This window comes from Scyliorhinus canicula, chromosome 8 (assembly GCF_902713615.1).
Source record: "Scyliorhinus canicula chromosome 8, sScyCan1.1, whole genome shotgun sequence".
Classification (NCBI taxonomy): Eukaryota; Metazoa; Chordata; class Chondrichthyes; order Carcharhiniformes; family Scyliorhinidae; genus Scyliorhinus; species Scyliorhinus canicula.
In genome coordinates this window covers 117,021,441-117,041,679 of record NC_052153.1, presented here as the reverse complement: position 1 = coordinate 117,041,679, position 20,239 = coordinate 117,021,441, and the positions used below count along the sequence as shown (strand labels likewise).

General features: G+C 47.1%; 1 protein-coding gene across 3 annotated transcripts in view; it reads left to right on the top strand.

Annotated features, from left to right (window-relative positions):
- fer (fer (fps/fes related) tyrosine kinase) overlaps positions 1–20,239 on the top strand; it is a 364,060-nt gene that overhangs the window by 261,856 nt on the left and 81,965 nt on the right. For all 3 annotated transcript variants that reach the window (XM_038805140.1, XM_038805141.1, XM_038805139.1), the window contains one exon: positions 3,923–4,046. In XM_038805140.1, the coding sequence (XP_038661068.1) occupies positions 3,923–4,046 (124 nt within the window). The remainder of the gene's footprint in view (positions 1–3,922; positions 4,047–20,239) is intronic.

Sequence of the window (20,239 nt, the reverse complement as noted above, 5' to 3'; positions counted from 1 at the left end):
CCCAGTAAGTCAGCCAGCATCTGCTAAGAGAACTGCCAGGCTGTAATTGATTTGGGTGTTTACCCATCATCAGAATTCAATTGCTGACTGACCTCCACATGTCCAAAATACTGTTTTTTTAAATCTCAAATGCGATACAGTGAGTCAGGGTAATCCAGGAAATTATAGATCAGTCAATTTAATTTCAATTTTTGGTAAATTATGCAGGTTTTATAACTTGAGATGGCATTACTCAGCATTTGGAGAAATATTGCTAAGTGTGCAAGTCGGCATGAATTTCTAAAAGGCAGGTCGTGATTCATCATCATCACAGAGAGGATGAATAATGGAAACACAGTGATTGTGGTTTATGGAGATTCCAAAAAGCATTTGATAAGGTGCCCATAAGATACTTACTCGGTATATTGCACCAAGAGATAACAAACATAAAAAAGACATTTTGCAAAACATATCTCAAGGTACCCATAAAATTTCCAAAGTGCTGTCAAGCTGTTATTCATACTCTTGAGTAGAATTATAAAGAGATCTACGTTTTAAAAAAAATAAGTCCATTCTCACCAACCTGAAATCCACCCATATTTCTGTTGCTGCTATGGTGACCAGTCTTTCAAATCCAGTCCAGTATGGTTCAATCACTCTTCTCTACTGTAAGCTGATACCAGCTGAAGGTTCTTTGATTTTGGAAAAAGGCTTAAGAGTTAGCTTTGCATTTAAGCTATTATGAAATGTTTAATTTTGAATCGAGAGAAAAGTGATTACATTGCAAGTGGCATTATTTAATGCAGCACGGTAACCCAGTGGTTAGCACTGTTGCTTCACAGCTCCAGCGACCCGGGTTCGATTCCAGGCTTGCGTCACTGTCTGGGCGGAGTCTGCATGTTCTCTCCATGTCTGCTTGGGTTTCCTCCGGGCGCTCCGGTTTCCTCCCACAAGGCCCGAAAGATGTGCTTGTTCGGTGAATTGACATACATCGACTCCCACAAACCTCTACAGATGTGTCATAGAGAGCATCCTCTCCGGCTGCATTACAGCTTGAAATGGCAACTGCTTGGCCCAAGATCGCAAGGAACTGCAGAGTGTGATGCACTCAGCCCACACATCACACAAGCTCGCCGCCCTCCCAGAGATTCTGTCTCCACCTTTTGCTTCCTCAGGAAGGCAGGTAGCATTTTCAGAGACCCCTCCCACCTAGGCTTTGCTCTCTTCCAGACCCTTCCTTCAGGCAGAAGATACTGAAGTCTGGGACCCGCACATCCAGACATAGGAACAGCTTTTTCCCCACAGCTACTAGACTCCTCAACGTTTCTCCCTCGGACTGATCTGTTCCCTGTAAGAACACTATTCACGACGCCCTATGCTGCTCTTGCCCATGTATTTGCTTTGTTTCGCACCGTAACCAATCACTATTTGTCAATGTACTATTTGACAATGTACTTTTGTTTTTTTTTAAAATATTTTTATTCTCCTTTTTCACATTTCTCTCAAATTTACACCCACAACAATAAACAATAATCAATAATGTCAATATGTCAATCCCCATATCAATAACAATGATCCCAGCCTCCCACCAAACCCCAAACATTAGCCTGCATGTTCACATAAACAAATGACAAAAAGGACTCAGGAATTACCCATAGTCACCATTAACACACACAGTCCCCCTCCCCTCAACCCTCCCAACCACCCCCCCCCCCCCCCCCCCCCCCCCCAACTAATGTTCGATGTTATCCAGTTCTTGAAATGCATAATAAATTACACCCATGAATTGTGGAACCCCTCCATTCTTCCCCTCAGTTCAAACTTAAAACCTTCTCAAGAGTCAAGTATTTCAACAGGTCCCCCCACCACGCCAGGGCACAGGGTGAAGAGGTTGCTCTCCATCCCATCAGGATCCACCTTCGGGCGATCAACAAGGCGAAGGCTACAATATCTGCCTCCGCACCCGTCTCCAACCCCGGCTGGTCCAACACCATGAATATGGCCTCCCGAGGGAGCGGGTCCAGTTTTGTGCGCACCACTTTAGAGATTACCCTAAAAACCTCCTTCCAGTAATCCTCCAGCTTTGGACAGGAACAAAACATATGAACGTCTTTTGTGCCCCCCACCCTGCAACGTTCACACACATCTTCTACCCCTTTAAAGAATCGGCTCATCTTCGCCCTCGTGAGGTGTGCTCTATATACCACCTTCAGCTGTATCAGCCCCAATCTTGCGCACGAGGTGGATGTGTTCACTCTCTGCATTACCTCACCAGAACCTGTCCTCCATACCCTCTCCCAACTCTTCCTCCTACTTTGCTTTGATCCCTTCCAGTGGTGCCTTCTCCTCTACTAAAATAGCTCCGTAAACCACCAACACTACCCCCTTCTCCAGTCCCCCTGTCGTCAGCACCTTCTCCAGCAATGTGGAGTCCGGCTCCACCGGGAAGCTCTGTATCTCCTTTCTGGCAAAATCTCGAACCTGCATATATCTAAACATTTCCCCCTGCTCCAGCTCATACTTCGCTTCCAGCTCCTTCAATCCTGCAAACCAACCCCCAAGAATTAGTGTCTTAATTCCCTTCTCCTGTCATTTCCGAAAATTTCCATTCCACTTCCCTGGCTCAAATCTGTGGTTCCCCCGAATCGGCATTTCCCTTCTCAATGAATTCTCAATGAAGCTATTATTACCGGACTCACTGAGTATTTCCCCGGGGACATCGGGAGCAGCGCTGTTGCTAGTGCCTTCAGTCCCGACCCCCTCCACAAACTCTCGTCCATTCTGTCAATGTACTTTGTTGATTATTCTCTTTGTCTCCTATGTACATAGGGTATACGTTCCTTTGGCCGCAGAAAAATACCTTCCACTGTACTTCGGTACATGCGACAATAAATCAATCAATTGGACATTCTGAATTTTCCCCTCGTGTACCCAAACAGGCACCGGAGTGTGGCGATTAGGGGATTTTCACAGTAACTTCATTGCAGTGTTAATGTATGCCTACATGTGACACTAATAAAGCTTATTATTATCATTTACACAAATAATTCAGAAAGAATAATCCTTTATCTGAAAAACTTTCATTTGGTATTCATGTTCACTCATAACAAAGGTCAGGCTTTGCTGAATGATCAGACTCGAAGTCAGAAGGTCATGGAGTTCAAGCCCACTTCAGACACTTAAACACAGAGCAGAAGCAGTACTTTATTGCAAACTGAGAGAATGCGGCACAGTAGCACAGTGGTTAGCTCCGTTGCACCAGGGACCCGGGTTCGATTCCCGGCTTGGGTCACTGTCTGTGCAGTGTCTGCATATTCTCCCTGTGTCTGCGTGGGTTTCCTCCGGCTGCTCCAGTTTCCTTCCCACAAGTCCCGAAAGATGTGCTTATTAGGTGGATTGGAAATTCTGATTTCTCCCTCAGTGTACCTGAACAGGCTTCGTAGTGTGGTGCCTAGGGGCTTTTCACAGTAACCTCATTGCAGTGTTAATGTAAGCCTCCTTATGACATGAATAAAGATTATTATTAGTATCAGAGGTCATTAAATTATAAGATCATAAGAAATAGGAACAGGAGTGGACATTCAGCCCATTGAGCCTGCTCCACCATTCAACAAGATCCGGGTGTTCTGGTTTCCTCCTACAGTTCAAAGATGTGCAGGGTAGGTGGAGTTATGGAGATAAGATGGGGTGTGGGCCTACGTAGCGCGCTCTTTCGGAAGGTCAATGCAAACTGAATGGGCCGAATGACATCCTTCTGCACTGTAGGGATTCTATAGTGGAGAAGATCAGAAATGTCCAGATTAACACTTCAGCATGACAGTATTATTTATGGTAATTTCGCTGTCATGTTAAATAAATGTGTGGCTTATAAACATTACTTTTTAAAACTACTTAAATTGAGGGGATATTGTGACCACATGATTATATCTTGTTTTATGTATAGGTGGTGATTTCCTTTCATTTTTAAGAAAGAAGAAAGATGAGTTAAAAATGAAACAGCTTGTAAAGATGTCTTTGGATGCTGCTGCTGGTATGGCTTACCTGGAAGGGAAAAACTGTATTCACAGGTAAGGAAAATATTCCCACTCTATCCACAGGGTTTTACAGCTCTCCAATTCCAGGTGATCCTATTCCTAGAAAAAGCTTGTGGATTCTGCAGAACTTGTATTTTCAAAAACATCTTATTGTATAAAATAAAAACAGAAAATGCTACAAATACAGTTATGGTGAAAGGTCACTGACCTGAAATGTTAACTCTTTCTGTCCATAGATATTGCCATACCCTGCTGATTTCCAGCATATTTTATTTTATTTCAGATTTCCAACATCTACAGTATTCCATTTCTCAGTTTTATTTTATGACACTGCTTGCATACAGATAGATACAGCAGCACTGTCGCATTCTAACAATGTGACCTCTGAATCTCCCCACTATTATTCAAATTCTGCTGTTAATTTTTGCCAGCAAAGAGGTTTTTTCTGATTGTTGCATCTGCAATAAGCCCAGGCAACCAGAAAACATAATACAAAGTGATGATGTAATATAAAGCACATTTTAATATAGATATTAACATTTTTGGGAAAAAATGGGAATTTTACAGGGATGGTGCAGAAGGGAGGGTTTCAGATACCTGGATAATTGGGGCTCATTCTGGGGTAGCTGGGACCTCTACAAACGGGATGGTCTACACCTGGACAAGCAGGGTACCAATATCCTGGGGGGGAAATTTGCTAATGCTCTTCGGGAGGGTTTAAACTAATTCAGCAGGGGGTTGGGAACCTGAATTGTAGCTCCAGTATGCAGGAGGTTGAGAGTATTGAGGTCATGAGTAAGGTTTCAAGGTTGCAGGAGTGTACCGGCAGGCAGGAAGGTGGTTTAAAGTGTGTCTACTTCAATGCCAGGAGCATCCGAAATAAGATGGGTGAACGTGCAGCATGGGTTGGTATCAGGGACTTCGATGATGTGGCCATTTCGGAGACATGGATAGAGCAGGGACAGGAATGGTTGTTGCAGGTTCCGGGGTTTAGATGTTTCAGTAAGTTCAGGGAAGGTGGCAAAAGAGGGGGAGGGGTGGCATTGTTAGTCAAGAACAGTCGTACGGTGGCAGAAAGGATGTTTGATGAGGACTCGTCTACTGAGGTAGTATGGGCTGAGGTTAGAAACAGGAAAGGAGATGTCACCCTGTTGGGAGTTTTCTATAGGCCTCCGAAAAGTTCCAGAGATGTAGAGGAAAGGATTGCAAAGATGATTCTGGATAGGAGCGAAAGTAACAGGGTAGTTGTTATGGGGGACTTAAACTTTCCAAAGATTGACTGGAAACACTATAGTTCGAGTACTTTAGATGGATCTGTTTTTGTCAAATGTGTGCAGGAGGGTTTCTTGACACAGTATGTAGATAGGCCAACAAGAGGCGAGGCGACATTGGATTTGGTACTGGGTAATGAACCAGGACAGGTGTTAGATTTGGAGGTAGGTGAGCACATTAGCGATAGTGACCACAATTCAGTTATGTTTACTTTAGTGATGGAAAGGGATAGGTATATACCGCAGGGCAAGAGTTATAGCTGGGGGAAAGGCAAGTATGATGCGATGAGGCAATACTTAGGATGGAAACTGCAGGGGATGGGCACAATTGAAATGTGGAGCTCGTTCAATTAATAGCTACTGCGTGTCCTTGATAAGTATGTACATGTCAGGCAGGGAGGAAGTGGTCGAGCGAGGGAACCGTGGTTTACTCAAGTAGTTGAATCACTTGTCAAGAGGAAGAAGGAGGCTTATGTAAAGATGAGACGTGAAGGTTCAGTTAGGGTGCTCCAGAGTTACAAGTTCGCTGGGAAGGACCTAAAGAGAGAGCTAAGAAGAGCCAGGAGGGGACATGAGAAGTCTTTGGCAGGTAGGATCAAGGAAAACACTAAAGCTTTCGATAGGTATGTCAGGAATAAAAGAATGACTAGGGTAAGAGTAGGGCCAGTCAAGGACAGTAGTGGGAAGTTGTGCGTAGAGTCTGAGGAGATAGGAGAGGTGCTAAATGAATATTTTCCGCCAGTATTCACACTGGAAAAAGACAATGTTGTCGAGGAGAATATTGAGATACAGGCTACTAGACTAGAAGGGCTTGAGGTTCATAAGGAGGAGGTGTTAGCAATTCTGGAAAGTGTGAAAATAGATAAGTCCCCTGGGCCGGATGGGATTTATCCTAGGATTCTCTGAGAAGCTAGGGAGGAGATTGCTGAGCCTTTGACTTTGATCTTTATGTCGTCATTGTCTACAGGAATAGTGCCTGAAGACTGGAGGATAGCAAATGTTGTCCTCTTGTTCAAGAAGGGGAGTAGAGACAACCCCGGAAACTATAGACCAGTGAGCCTTACTTCTGTTGTGGGCAAAGTCTTGGAAAGGTTTATAAGAGATAGGATTTATAATCACCTAGAAAGGAATAATTTGATTAAAGATAGTCAACACGGTTTTGTGAAGGACAGGTCGTGCCTCACAAACCTTATCGAGTTCTTTGAGAAGGTGACCAAACAGATGGACGAGGGTAAAGCAGTTGATGTAGTGTAGATGGATTTCAGTAAAGCTTTTGATAAGGTTCCCCACGGTAGGCTATTGCAGAAAATACGGAGGCATGGGATTCAGGGTGATTTAGCAGTTTGGACGGGGCTGGTTTAGGTCATTGGGCTAAATCGCTGGCTTTTAAAGCAGACCAAGCAGGCCAGCAGCACGGTTCGATTCCCGTACCAGCCTCCCCGAACAGGCGCCGGAATGTAGCGACTAGGGGCTTTTCACAGTAACTTCATTGAAGCCTACTCATGACAATAAGCGATTTTCATTTTTCATTTCATTTCAAATTGGCTCGCTGTAAGAAGGTGGTGGTTGATGGGAAATGTTCAGCCTGGAGTTCAGTTACTAGTGGTGTACCACAAGGATCTGCTTTGGGGCCACTGCTGTTTGTCATTTTTATAAATGACCTGGAGGAGGGCGTAGAAGGATGGGTGAGTAAATGTGCGGATGACACTAAAGTCGGTGGAGTTGTGGACTGCGGAAGGATGTTGCAGGTTACAGAGGGGCATAGATAAGCTGCAGAGCTGGGCTGAGAGGTGGCAAATGGAGTTTAATGCAGAAAACTGAGGTGATTCATTTTGGAAGGAGTAACAAGAATACAGAGTACTGGGCTAATGGTAAGATTCTTGGTAGTGTGGATGAGCAGAGAGATCTCGGTGTCCATGTACATAGATCCCTGAAAGTTGCCACCCAGGTTGATAGGGTTGTTAAGAAGGCATATGGTGTGTTAGCTTTTATTGGTAGAGGGATTAAGTTTCGGAGCCATGAGGTCATGTTGCAGCTGTACATAACTCTGGTGCGGCCGCATTTGGAGTATTGCGTACAGTTCTGGTCGCCGCATTATAGGAAGGATGTGGAAGTATTGGAAAGGGTGCAGAGGTGATTTACCAGGATGTTGCCTGGTATGGAGGGAAGATCTTATGAGGAAAGGCTGAGGGACTTGAGGCTGTTCTTGTAGAGAGAAGAAGGTTAAGAGGTGACTTAATTGAGGCATACAAGATGATCAGAGGATTAGATAGGGTGGACAGTGAAAGCCTTTTTCCTCGGATGGTGATGTCTAGCTCGAGGGGACATAGCTTTAAATTGAGGGGAGATAGATATCGGACAGATGTCATAGGTAGGTTCTTTACTCAGAGAGTAGTAAGGGCGTGGAATGCCGTGCCTGCAACAGTAGTGGACTCGCCAACACTAAACGCATTCAAATGGTCATTGGATAAACATATGTATGATAAGGGAATAGTGTAGATGGGTTTTAGAGTGGTTTCACAGGTCGGCGCGACATCGAGGGCCGAAGGGCCTGCACTGCACTGTAATGTTCTATATTTTATGTTCAGCATGTTCTTTCTAATCTAATATATTATATTGTAAAAAAAGGTACACTGGTGGATTTTTTGTTTGTTTTTGTGCTGAGTAAAATTTCCCTGTGGCCTTTAACCCTTTGAGATGTGACCCATGTTGTCGAAGAAGGGGTAAATAGATAGGTGGCAACGGTTTTAAACTCGTAAGATGGTAGAGGGATCACAAGAAATGTAAGCAACCTAAATGCAAACAGGGCAAGAGAGTGTAGGAAAGAAGAACCGTGTAAGGGAGAATATTATGGAATAGAAATCTAAAAAGGTGGTTAAATATAAGGTGATGGAATTTTTAATTAAATGTGCGTTACAATGTACAATGGTGCACACAATGTCTGTAAACAGGGGGAGCTGGAGGCAGTTAATCACTGGGAAGACCCAGACATTGTCGGGATCACTGAGACATGGCTACAGAAAATTTAAGGCTAGAAATTAAACAATATGGTTGCGATTCAGCGGACTTGAGTTAAAGTCTGCTGAATGGCACGTTTAACGGGGTGTTTCTCGGCACTTACAGTGCTAAGAAACATCCCGCTTTTCAACGGCACTTTGTAATTTTTTCTAACCTATGGGAGATACTCTTTTTGCCGAGGCTGCACAGAGAGGGATTTCAACTCGCCAGCTGGAAAGGCTCCTCGCAGATCGGGATGCCACTTTGGAAAGCTGCCCCGATCTTCCTTCTCTCTTTCTCTCTCTCTCTCTCTTTCTCTTTTTCTCTCTCTCTTTCTCTCTCTCTTTCTCTCTCTCTTTCTCTCTCTCTTTCTCTCTCTCTCTCTCTCTCTCTCTCTCTCTCTCTCTCTCTCTCTCTCTCTCTCTCTCTCTTCCCCCTTCTCTCCCCCCCCCCCACCCTCTCCCTGGCAAGACCCGCCTTGGCCAGTGACAACTTGGTACTTGGGAAGCCTGGCATTGCCACCCTGACAGTGCCAGGTGTGTAGTGCCAAGATCACTAGGTGCCAGGGGAGTACCAGGGTGCCATCCTTCCCCCAACCACCCCAGTGACCTGAGAGACTCCCTCAGGTGCTGTTACGCCTAGTTCAGGGTTGTGTGGGCCAGTACTAAACGACACCCTGGCGAGGTCTCCCAAGCGTGGCAGTTGAGTCCCGGGTGCTGAGTGAATCCGCCGAATGTATATTTAAATAAGTCTATTGGCCCATTTAAGTATGCTGATCTAGATTACACCCAGTGAGGGCAAGATCCAGATTGAGATTTTGTGCATGATTCCATTGAATCACACGCCACATTTCGAGCACAGCGAATCTCGCGAGAGGCCTCTTGCAAGATTCAGCTACCTCATCTGGACACCAAGTCGGGCACGACGAGGCCACTGAATCGCGCCCCATATGACATAAGATATTTAGAAAAGCTAAGGAACAAAATAAAGCAAGGTGGAGTAGCTGTGCCTATTGGGGACAACACGATGGCAGTAACAAAAACGGACACAGCTATTAACAAGACAAAAATAGAAATAAAAGATAATAAAAAACCCTTAACATAAATTGATGTAGTCTACAGACCACCAGTGTAAGAAAGGAGGAGGAAAGAACATGCAGACATATTATAGAATTGAGTAAAAAACATTGAATAATAATCATGGGGGATTTCAACTACTCTGATATTAATTGGGCAAAAGTCAGAAGTAAAGGGGATAATGGAATGGAGTTCCTACAATGTGCACAAGACTCTTTTCTAACCCAATATGTAGAAATTCTAACGAGAGGATTCGTGATTGTGTCTAATCATGGGAAATGAACCAGAGCAGGTGAAAGGAGTAAGAATATGGGAACTTTATTGACCATAATATGCTGTGCTTTAAGATAATATAGTAGGACATAAGTATGATAAAATCTACATTAGTAGATTGGAGAAAAGCTGTTTTTGAGGGCTGAGAATAAAAATTGGGAAAAGATAATGGGCAACGAAAATGTAGAACAACAACTGGACATACTTATAATATTGTTCAGCTGAATGCAGGAAAATATATTCAGCTGAAAGGAAAGAAGAAACTAAACATTAGCCGAGCTCCATGGATGAATAGAGACAATAAGAGGGTTAAGAAAGAAGCATACATTAAGTAGATAGAAGCAAAGGAGTGAATGCAGGATAAGAGAACATGAAGAAATTAGAAGATGAGAAGGCAAATTGAAGCTCTGAAATTAGATTATCAACGAGCATAAAACAAAATAGGAAAATGAGTTAAAAGCACAACAACAAAAAAGGAAGGCTATGTTGGGTATAGGACCATGAAGAGATAGATAGGAAAATACAACGGGTAATTTTAGAGAGATGATAAATTCTGAATAATTTGCTTCGATATTTACCAGAGAGGTAGAACAGGTAGACCTGACGGTAGATGTGCATTTTAAATAGTTTAAAAAGGGATTCAAAGAGGTAAAAAAAACCCTGGTCTGGATGAATTGCATCTGTATATTTCAAAAGAACCTAGGGAAGAAATAGCAGAGGCATTACTACTCTGTTTAATCATATGATCCCTACAGTACAGAAGAAGGCTAAGGCCTATCTAGTCTGCACCGACCCTCTGAAAGAGCACCCTACCGAGGCCCGCGCCCCAGCCCTATCCCTGTGACCCCACCTAACCTTTGGACACTAAGGGGCGGTTTACCATGGCCAATCCTCATAACCTACGCTTTTTTGGACTGTGGGAGGAAACTGAAGCACCCGGAGAAAACCCACGCAGACATGGGGAGAATGTGCAAACTCCACACAGACAGTCACACAATAATTACTCATTTGTTAGAAAATGGTGTGGTGCCAGAGAACTGACTGAAAGTTAAAGTAATCCCTATATTTAAGAAAAGGGACATAACATGTTCAGGGAATTTATAAAATAGTTTTACATCTGTGATTGTCTAAATAATGGAATCTTTCCTAAAGAAGAACACCCAGAAATGAGAAAAATAATAATGAATAGTCAGCATGGACTTCAAAAGAAAAAGCCTTGCTTGACCAACTTTCTTGAATTTATGAGCAGGGTACAGGGATCGTGGAGATTTGGGAGGCCGAGGGGGAAAGAATTTCCGTTCTATTCCCATGAGCACACGGTGTACTCCCGAATAGATTCTTGTTGTGCTGGATAAAAAGCTGCTGGCAGAGGTGATAGATGCTGAATATTCAGCAATAGTGGTGTTGGACCTCGCCCCGAATTGGCTGGACCTGCAAGTGAGCAAAGGAAGGGCCCAACGCCCACAATGGAGGTTGGATGTGGGGCTGTTAGCAGAGGAGGACGTGTGTGAGTGGATGAGGGAAGCCATCCAGGGGTACAGACTGTGAAAATGACAGTCCTCCCGAGGTTGCTGTTTGTTTTTCAGTGTCTCTCAAATTTTATCCCCAAGGTATTTTTTAGGCGGATGAATGTGGTAATTTCGGAATTTATTTTGGCTGGTAAAACCCCGCGGATTAGGAAGGTGCTGCTGGAGCGGTGGCGTGAGGAGTGAGGGCTCGCTCTTCCGAACTTTATTAACTATTACTGGGTGGCGAATATATCGATGGTCAGGAAGTGGGTAGTGGGGAGAGGATCGGTGCGGGAGCGAGTGGAGGCCGCATCCTGTAAGGGCGCGAGTTTGAGGGCATTCCTAATGGCACCTCTGCCGTTCTCGCCGGCTTGGTACTCCATAAGCCCGGTAGTAGTGGCAGCCCTGTGGGTGTTCGGCAGCATAGGGGTTTGGAGGGGGCATCGTTGTGGGAACCTATATGCGATAACCATCGGTTCACTCCGGGGGTGGCTGGACGGGGGGGGGGGGGGGGGGGGGGGGGGGGTTCGGAGGTGACAGTGATCGAGAGATTTGGGGATCCATTTATTGATGAGGGTTTTCCGAATTTGAAGGAGCTGAAGGAGGAATTTGAGTTTCCAGATGGGAACAGGTTCCCATACCTGCAAGTGAGGGAATTTGAATTTCCACGTCTCCCGCAAAGGGGGCTACAGGATAAAATGATGTTGAGAACAGGAGTTGGGGAGGGGAAGGTCTCTGAGATCTATAAGGAGCGAGTGGGAGCGAGCCCCAATAGAGGAGGTGAAGAGGAAGTGGAAAAGGGGGGGAAAGAGTTGGAGGATAGGTTATGGGAGGAGGCCCTGTGGAGAGTTAATGCATCCTCATTGTATGAATGAAGGCAGGCTAGCCAGTAATATAAGAAATGATAGTAAAAGTTTCTTTCAATACATAAGAAACAAACGACAGGCCAAAGTAGACATTGGGCCAATTCAAACTGATTCCGGAAGGCTAGTGATGGGAGACGAGGAAATGGCTGGAGAACTTAATAAGTACTTTGCGTCTGTCTTCACAGTGGAAGACATGAGTAATATCCCAAAAATTATAGAGGGTCAGGGGGCTGAGTTGAGTATGGTTGCCATTACAAAAGAGATGGTGCTAAAAAAGCTAAAAGGTCTTAAAATTGACAAATCTCCTGGCCCCGATGGGCTACACCCTAGAGTTCTGAGAGAGGTGGCTGAAGAAATAGCGGAAGCGTTGGTTGAGATCTTTCAAAAATCACTGGAGACAGAGAAAGTCCCGGACGTTTGGAAGATCGCTGTTGTAACCCCCTTGTTCAAGAAAGGATCAAGACAAAAGATGGAAAATTATAGGCCAATTAGCCTAACCTCGGTCGTTGGTAAAATTCTAGAATCGATCGTTAAGGATGAGATTTCTAAATTCTTGGAAGAGCAGGGTCGGATTAGAACAAGTCAACATGGATTTAGTAAGGGGAGGTCGTGCCTGACGAACCTGTTAGAATTCTTTGAGGAGGTGACAAGTAGGTTAGACCAGGGAAACCCAGTGGATGTGGTCTATCTGGATTTCCAAAAGGCCTTTGATAAGGTGCGACACAGGAGGCTGCTGAGTAAGGTGAGGGCCCATGGTGTTCGAGGTGAGCTACTGGCATGGGTTGAGGATTGGCTGTCTGACAGAAGGCAGAGAGTTGGGATAAAAGGTTCTTTTTCGGAATGGCAGCCGGTGACCAGCGGTGTCCCACAGGGTTCAGTGTTGGGGCCGCAGCTGTTCGCCATATATATTAATGATCTGGATGAAGGGACTGGGGGCATTCTAGCAAAGTTTGCCGATGATACGAAGTTAGGTGGTCAGGCAGGTAGTGCTGAGGAAGTGGGGAGGCTGCAGAAGGATCTAGACAGTTTGGGAGAGTGGTGCAGGAAATGGCTGATGCAATTCAACGTGAGAAAATGTGAGGTCTTGCACTTTGGAAAAAAGAATCCAAGCATAGACTACTTTCTAAACGGTGAGAAAATTCATAATGCCAAAGTACAAAGGGATCTGGGAGTGCTAGTCGAGGATTCCCTAAAGGTAAACATGCAGGTTGAATCTGTGATTAAGAAAGCGAATGCAATGTTGTCATTTATCTCAAGAGGGTTGGAATATAAAAGCAGCGATGTGCTACTGAGCCTTTATAAGGCTCTGGTTAGGCCCCATTTGGAGTACTGTGTCCAGTTTTGGGCCCCACATCTCAGGAAGGACATACTGGCACTGGAGCGTGTCCAGCGGAGATTCACACGGATGATCCCTGGAATGGCGGGTCTAACATATGATGAACGGCTGAGGATCCTGGGATTGTATTCATTGGAGTTTAGAAGGTTAAGGGGAGATCTAATAGAAACTTACAAGATAATACATGGCTTAGAAAGGGTGGACGCAAAGAAACTGTTTCCGTTAGGCGAGGAGACGAGGACCCGTGGGCACAGCCTTAGAATTAGAGGGGGTAAATTCAGAACAGAAATGCGGAGACATTTCTTCAGCCAGAGAGTGGTGGGCCTGTGGAATTCATTGCCGCGGAGTGCAGTGGAGGCCGGGACGCTAAATGGCTTCAAGGCAGAGATAGATAAATTCTTGATGTCGTGAGGAATTAAGGGCTACGGGGAGAATGCTGGTAGGTGGAGTTGAAATGCCCATCAGCCATGATTGAATGGCGGAGTGGACTCGATGGGCCGAATGGCCTTACTTCCACTCCTATGTCTTATGGTCTTATGGTTTTATGCCAGGCTCAGCCTGATCCAATTCAAGGTGGTCCACAGGGTTCATATGACTGTGGCCCGGATGAGCAGGTTCTTTGAGGAGGTGGAGAATTGATGTGGGGGAGGTCCTCCAAATCATTTACACATGTTCTGGGCGTGTCCGAGGCGAGGGCTTTTGGCAGGGATTTGTGGATATCATGTCAGAGATCCTGCAAGGGAGGGTAGCTCCAAGTCCAGAGATGGCGATCTTTGGAATGTCGGAAGACCTGGGAGCCCAGGGGGGGAAAGAGGCTGATGTTTTGGCCTTTGCAAGCTGTTAATAGTGGACTGTCATGGGAATTAGTGCTGGGGTATCAACTATTTACGTGGATGAAGGGACTGAATGTGTGATAACTAAATTTTCTGATGACAAGAAGACAGGTTGGAAAGTAAGTTGTCAAGAGGACAAAAAGAGTCTACAAAGGGATTTAGATAGGTTAAGTGAGTGGGCAATGATTTGGCAAATGGGGTATAATGTGGGAAAATGTGAACTTGTCCAATTTGGAACCATAGAAAAGCAATATGTTGATTGAATGGAGAGATTTAAAAAAATGAATTTAGAGTACCCAATTAAGGGGCAACTTAGTGTGGTCAATCCACCTAACCTGCACATCTTTGGAATGTGGGGGCAAAACCCGCGCAAACACGGGGGGAATGTGCAAACTCCACACGGACAGTGAGCCAGAGCCGGGATCGAACCTGGGACTTCGGCGCCGTGAGGCAACAGTGCTACTTACTGCGCCACCATGCTGCCCTAAATGGAGAGATATTATTGAAGGTACAGAGAGAGCTGACTATCCTGTTTCCTGAAACAGAAGAATTTGGTCTGCAGGTACAGCAATTGATTCTGAGGCCAAATGGAATGTTGCCATTTATTGCAAGGGGAATTGAGTATAAAAGAAGGGAAATGTTGCTACAGTTGTGCAGGGCTTATGTGAGACCGCATCTGGAGTACTGTGTAGAAGTTTGGTCTCCTCAATTAAGGGATGTTAGCAGCAGTTCAGAGAAGGTTCACACAACTGATTCCTGAGGTGAAGGAATTGTTTTATTACGATCGGGTAAGTAGGTTGAGCATAAACCCATTGGAGTTCTGAAGAGTGAGGGGAGATCTGATGGAATCATACATGAACCTGAGGGACTTGAAAGGGTGGTTGGGAACTTCCGGTTGAAAATTAAATGGGTAGGTCGCACGTTCGGCAGCTCCCGCCCTGAACGGACTTTTGGGCCCTTTTAAGGTGCCCCAGTGGCACTTGGTCGACGATTCCCGGTGTGGGAAGACGGCAGTAAGGTTCCCCCAGCAATGTATGGAGTGGACCAGGAGCAGCGCAGTCAAAAAAGGGACATTAGAGAAGAGAGGAGAACAGGTGCGAAAAAGCAAAATGGCGGCAGGCGGAGACCAGGCAGCAGGGGCTCAATGGTCGCAGGAGCAGCAAGAGTTTCTAAGAAGCTGCTTTGCGGAATTGAAGGCAGAGATGTTGGCCCCTATGAAGGCATCGATCGAAAGGCTGGTAGAGACCCAGAGGATGCAGGGGACAGCGATTAAAGAGGTGTAGCAGAAGGCCTCTGATAACGAGGACGAGATCCTGGGCCTGGCGGTGAAAGTGGAGGCGCACGAGGCGCTTCATAAAAAGTGGCAGGAGAAATTCGAGGATCTGGAGAACAGGTCGGGAAGGAAGAATTTGCGGATTCTGGGTCTCCCTGAAGGTGTGGAGGGGTCGGATGCTGGGGCATATGTAGCTACGATGCTGAGCACGCTGATGGGCGGGGGAGCCTTCCCGAGGCCCTTGGAGCTGGATGGGGCGCACAGAGTCCTGGTGAGGAGACCGAGGGTGAATGAGCCGCCGAGAGCTGTGGTGGTGAGGTTTCACAGTTTCACTGACGAGGAGTGCGTCTTGAGATGGGCGAAGAAGGAGCGAAGCAGCAGGTGGGAGAATGCTGAAATCCGCATTTACCAGGATTGGAGTGCAGAGCTGGCCAAGAAGAGGGCAGGATTTAATCGGGCCAAGGCGGTTCTGCACGGAAAGGGCGGTTCTCCACGGAAAGGGGGTGAAGTTTGGGCTGTTGCAGCCCGCGCGACTGTGGGTCACATATCAGAATCGTCACCACTATTTCGATATGCCGGACAAGGCGTGGACCTTTATCAAAAATGAGAAGCTGGACTCAAATTAGTGGTCTGTAGCATGCTTTGGGGATGTTGTGGAGTGGGAAAGGGTGATATTTGTGTTTTCTTTCTGTGGGTGCGCTAGTTTGGGAGGGGTTGTTCCCCGCGTTCGGTGGAGGGAGAGGGGGCCGGGGACCCTGGGCCTCTGGGGATTGGGGTGAGGTTGCAAGAGAATGGAGCTGCGCCATAGAGGGCGGGGTCGGCCTGGACTGGTGATCCCGAGAGTAGAGGGGACGGAGTATTCGGCCATCGCGATTTCGGATCACGCCCTGCACTGGATAGAGCTGGAGTTGGGAAAAGAGAGGGGCCAGCGCCCGTTGTGGCGCATGGACGTGGGATTGTTGGCGGAAGAGGAGGTCTGTGGGCGGATCCGGGGGTGTATATGGAGGCCATGACAACGGGGAGGTCTCGGTGAGTGTGGTCTGGGAGGCGCTGAAGGCGGTGGTTAGAGGGGAGCTGATCTCAATCAGGGCTCACAGAGAAAAGAGGGAGAGGGATAGATTGGTAGGAGAGATACTTAGGGTGAATAGGAGATATGCGGAATCCCCCGAGAAGGGGCTGCTGAAGGAGCGCCGGAGCCTCCAAACGGAGTTTGACTTGTTGACTACGGGGAAAGCTGAGGCCCAGTGGAGGAAGGTACAAGGAGCAGCGTATGAATATGGGGAGAAGGCGAGTCGGATGCTGGCGCATCAGCTGTGGAGGAAGGAGGCGGCTAGGGAAATTGGGGGAATCGAGGACAAGGGAGGGAATACGGTGCGGAGTTGTGGCAAAATAAATGAGGTCTTTAGGGACTTCTATGAGAACTTGTACAAATCAGAGCCCGGGGGGGGGGGCAACGGTTCCTGGACCAATTGAGGTTTCCGAGGGTGGAGGAGGAGCAGGTAGAGGGCTTGGAGGCCCTGATTGGGATTGACGAGCAGGTTAAGAGGTTGGGGAGTATGCAGGCGGGCAAGGTCCCGGGACCGGATGGGTTCCCAATTGAATTCTATAGGAAGTTTTCGGAACTGTTGGCTCCGTTGCTGTTGAGAACTTTTAACGAGGCAAGAGAAAAAGGAATTCTTCCCCCGACGATGTCGAGAGCTCTGATCTCGCCTATTCTCAAGTGGGACAAAGACCCGCTGCATTGTGGCTCGTAGATGCCGATTTCACTCCTTAATGTGGATGCCAAGATGTTGGCGAAGGTCCTGGTCACTAGGATTGAGGATTATGTCCCGTGAGTGATACATGAGGATCAGACGGGATTTGTGAAGGGTAGGTAGTTGAATGCAAATGTGCATTGAGGAGCGGCAGCTCCTCAATGTGATTATGATGCCCTCGGAGGGGGGGGGGAGGCAGAGGTGGTGGCGGCTATGGACGCGGAGAAGGCCTTCGATCGGGTGGAGTGGGAGTACGTGTGGGAGGTGCTGGGTAGGTTTGGGTTTGGGGAGGGGTTCATAGGGTGGGTTAAATTGTTATACCAGGCTCCGGTATCGACGAACCGGTTGAGGTCAGAGTACTTTAGACTATACCGTGGAAGAGGCAGGGGTGCCCCCTGTCCCCCTGCTGTTTGCCTTGGCGATTGAGCAACTGGCCATGGTGCTGAGGGAATCTAGAAGCTGGAGGGGTTTGGTCTGGTTGGGGGAGGAGCACCGCGTCTCACTATATGCGGATGATCTGCTTTTATATATTACAGACCTGGTGGAGGGGATGGGTGAGGTTATGCAGACCCTCAGGGAGTTTGGAGACTTCTCGGCGTATAAGCTTAATGTTGGGAAGAGCGAGCTCTTTGTGGTGCATGCGCGGGGCCAGGAAAAGAGGTTGGAGGAGCTGCCGCTCAAGATGGTGGAGAGGAGTTTTCGGTATTTGGGTATTCAGGTGGCCAAGAGTTGGTGGGGGGGGGGGTCTTGCATAAGCTCAATCTGGCGCGGCTGGTGGACCGGATGGAGGAGGACTTTAGGAGGTGGGACATGCTACCGCTCTCCCTAGCGGGTAGGGTGCAGTCTGTCAAGATGACGGTCCTCCCTAAGTTCTTGTTTGTGTTTCAGTGCCTGCCCATCCTCATCCCTAAGGCCTTTTTCAAGCGAGTGAGCAAGAGTATTATGGGATTTGTGTGGGCCAATAAGACCCCGAGGGTTAAGAGACTGTTCTTGGAGCACAGGCGGCGGCGGTTGGCGCTGTCGAATCTGTGCAGCAACTACTGGGCAGAAAACGTGTCGATGATTCGGAAGTGGATGATGGAGGGAGAGGGGGCGGCATGGAAAAGACTAGAGGCAGCGTCTTGTGTAGGTACTTGCCTGGGGGCACTGGTGACGGTGCCGCTTCCGCCAACGCGGTATTCCACGAGCCCGGTGGTGACGGTGACGCTAAGGATTTGGGGGCAATGGAGGCGGCACAGGGGGGGAGACGAGGGCCTCCGTCTGGTCTCCAATACGGAATAACCATAGGTTTGCTCCGGGCAGGATAGATGGTGGGTTTCGAAGCTGGCACCGGGCGGGAATTAGAAGGCTGGGGGATCTATTAATTGACGGGCCTTTTGCCAGTTTAAGGGCACTGGAGGAGAAATTTGGGTTATCCCTGGGAAATGCCTTCAGGTACATGCAGGTTCGGGCGTTTGTCAGGAAGCAGGTAGGAGAATTCCCATTGCTGCCTGCCCGAAGGATACAGGACAGGGTGATCTCGGGCGTGTGGGTTGGAAAGGGTAAGATCTCTGAGATATACCAGGAGCTGCAGGAGCGGAGGAAGCCTCGGTGGAGGAGCTGAAGGGCAAATGGGAGGAGCTGGGTGAGGAGCTGGATGAGGGCCTGTGGGCTGACCCCTGGGCAAGGTCAATTCCTCCTCATCTTGCGCCAGGCTCAGCCTGATCCAGTTTAAAGTGGTACACAGGGCGCATATGACAGGGGCGAGGATGAGTAATTTTTTTGGGGTGGAGGACAGATGTGTGAGGTGTTCGGGGAGCCCAGCAAACCACGCCCATGTGTTCTGGGCGTGCTCGGCGCTTGCTGAGTTTTGGAAGGGCTTTGCAAAGGTTATGTCCAAGTTCTTGGATACTCGGGTAAAACCAAGTTGGGGGATAAAGTTATTTGGGGTATCGGAGGATCTGGGAGTGCAGGAGTCGAGTGAGGCCGGAGGCCTTTGCCTCTTTGGTAGCCTGGAGAAGGCTCTTGTTATTGTGGAGGGACGCGAAGCCCCCAAGTGCAGAGGCTTAGGTCAACTACATGGCGCGGTTTCTCAGGTTGGAGAAGATAAAGTTTGCCTTGCGAGGGTCCTTGCAGGGGTTCTCCAGGTGGTGGCAACCGCTCCTTGACTTTCCCGCGGAACGTTAGGTGGAGGCCAACAGCAGCAGTTGCTGATTTCTTTTCCTTTTTGAAAGGGGCGCTTGCCCTATTTTGTTTTGAGTTGGGTGTTAATTGGTTAAACTGTTTATCGTTTAGAGGGTTAAGTTGTTCTGTTTGGTTGGCATGTTGCCCTTTTTTCTTTGTATTAATTTCCTTTCTGGAGTAAATATATTTTTTTTAAAAATAGAAAGGTGGATGCTGAGAGGACATTCTCTCTTGTGGGGGACACAGTTCAAAAATAGACACCTCCCATTTAAGACTAAGATCAGGAGAAATTTTTATTTCTGAGGGTCATTGGTCTGTTGAATTGTTTTCCACCAGAGAGCAGGGGAGGTTTAGTGAGTGAATATATTCAAGGCTGAATCAGAGACATTTTGTTTGATAAGCGAGTCCAGAGTTATTAGGGAAACACAGGATAATGAACGCGAGGGCATAATCAGATCTGCCATTATCTTATCAAATGACGGAGCTGACTTGCTGAATGGTCTACTCCCCCTAGTTCTTGTGTTATTGTATGTTCTTGGATGTGCCAACTTTTAAGTACAGCTACCCTATTTAACGCCACCCCCTGATCAATTTTGGCTGATTCACTATCTCAGCTACCCCCATTTCACTATGACTTGAGCAGAGTATGTTCTTTCTTGGTAAAGGCATACAAAGTATCCACTTAGCACTTCTGGCATGCTTGTGTCTACATGTGTAGATCCCCTTTTTGGTCTATAATCAGTCCCACCTCCTTTTATAATCCTTTTATAGAATCCCGACAATGCAGAAGGAGGCCATTTTTCCCATCCAGTCTGCACCGATCCTCCGAAAGAGCACTCGACCCGTGTCCACTCCCGTCGACTCCGCCCTATCCCT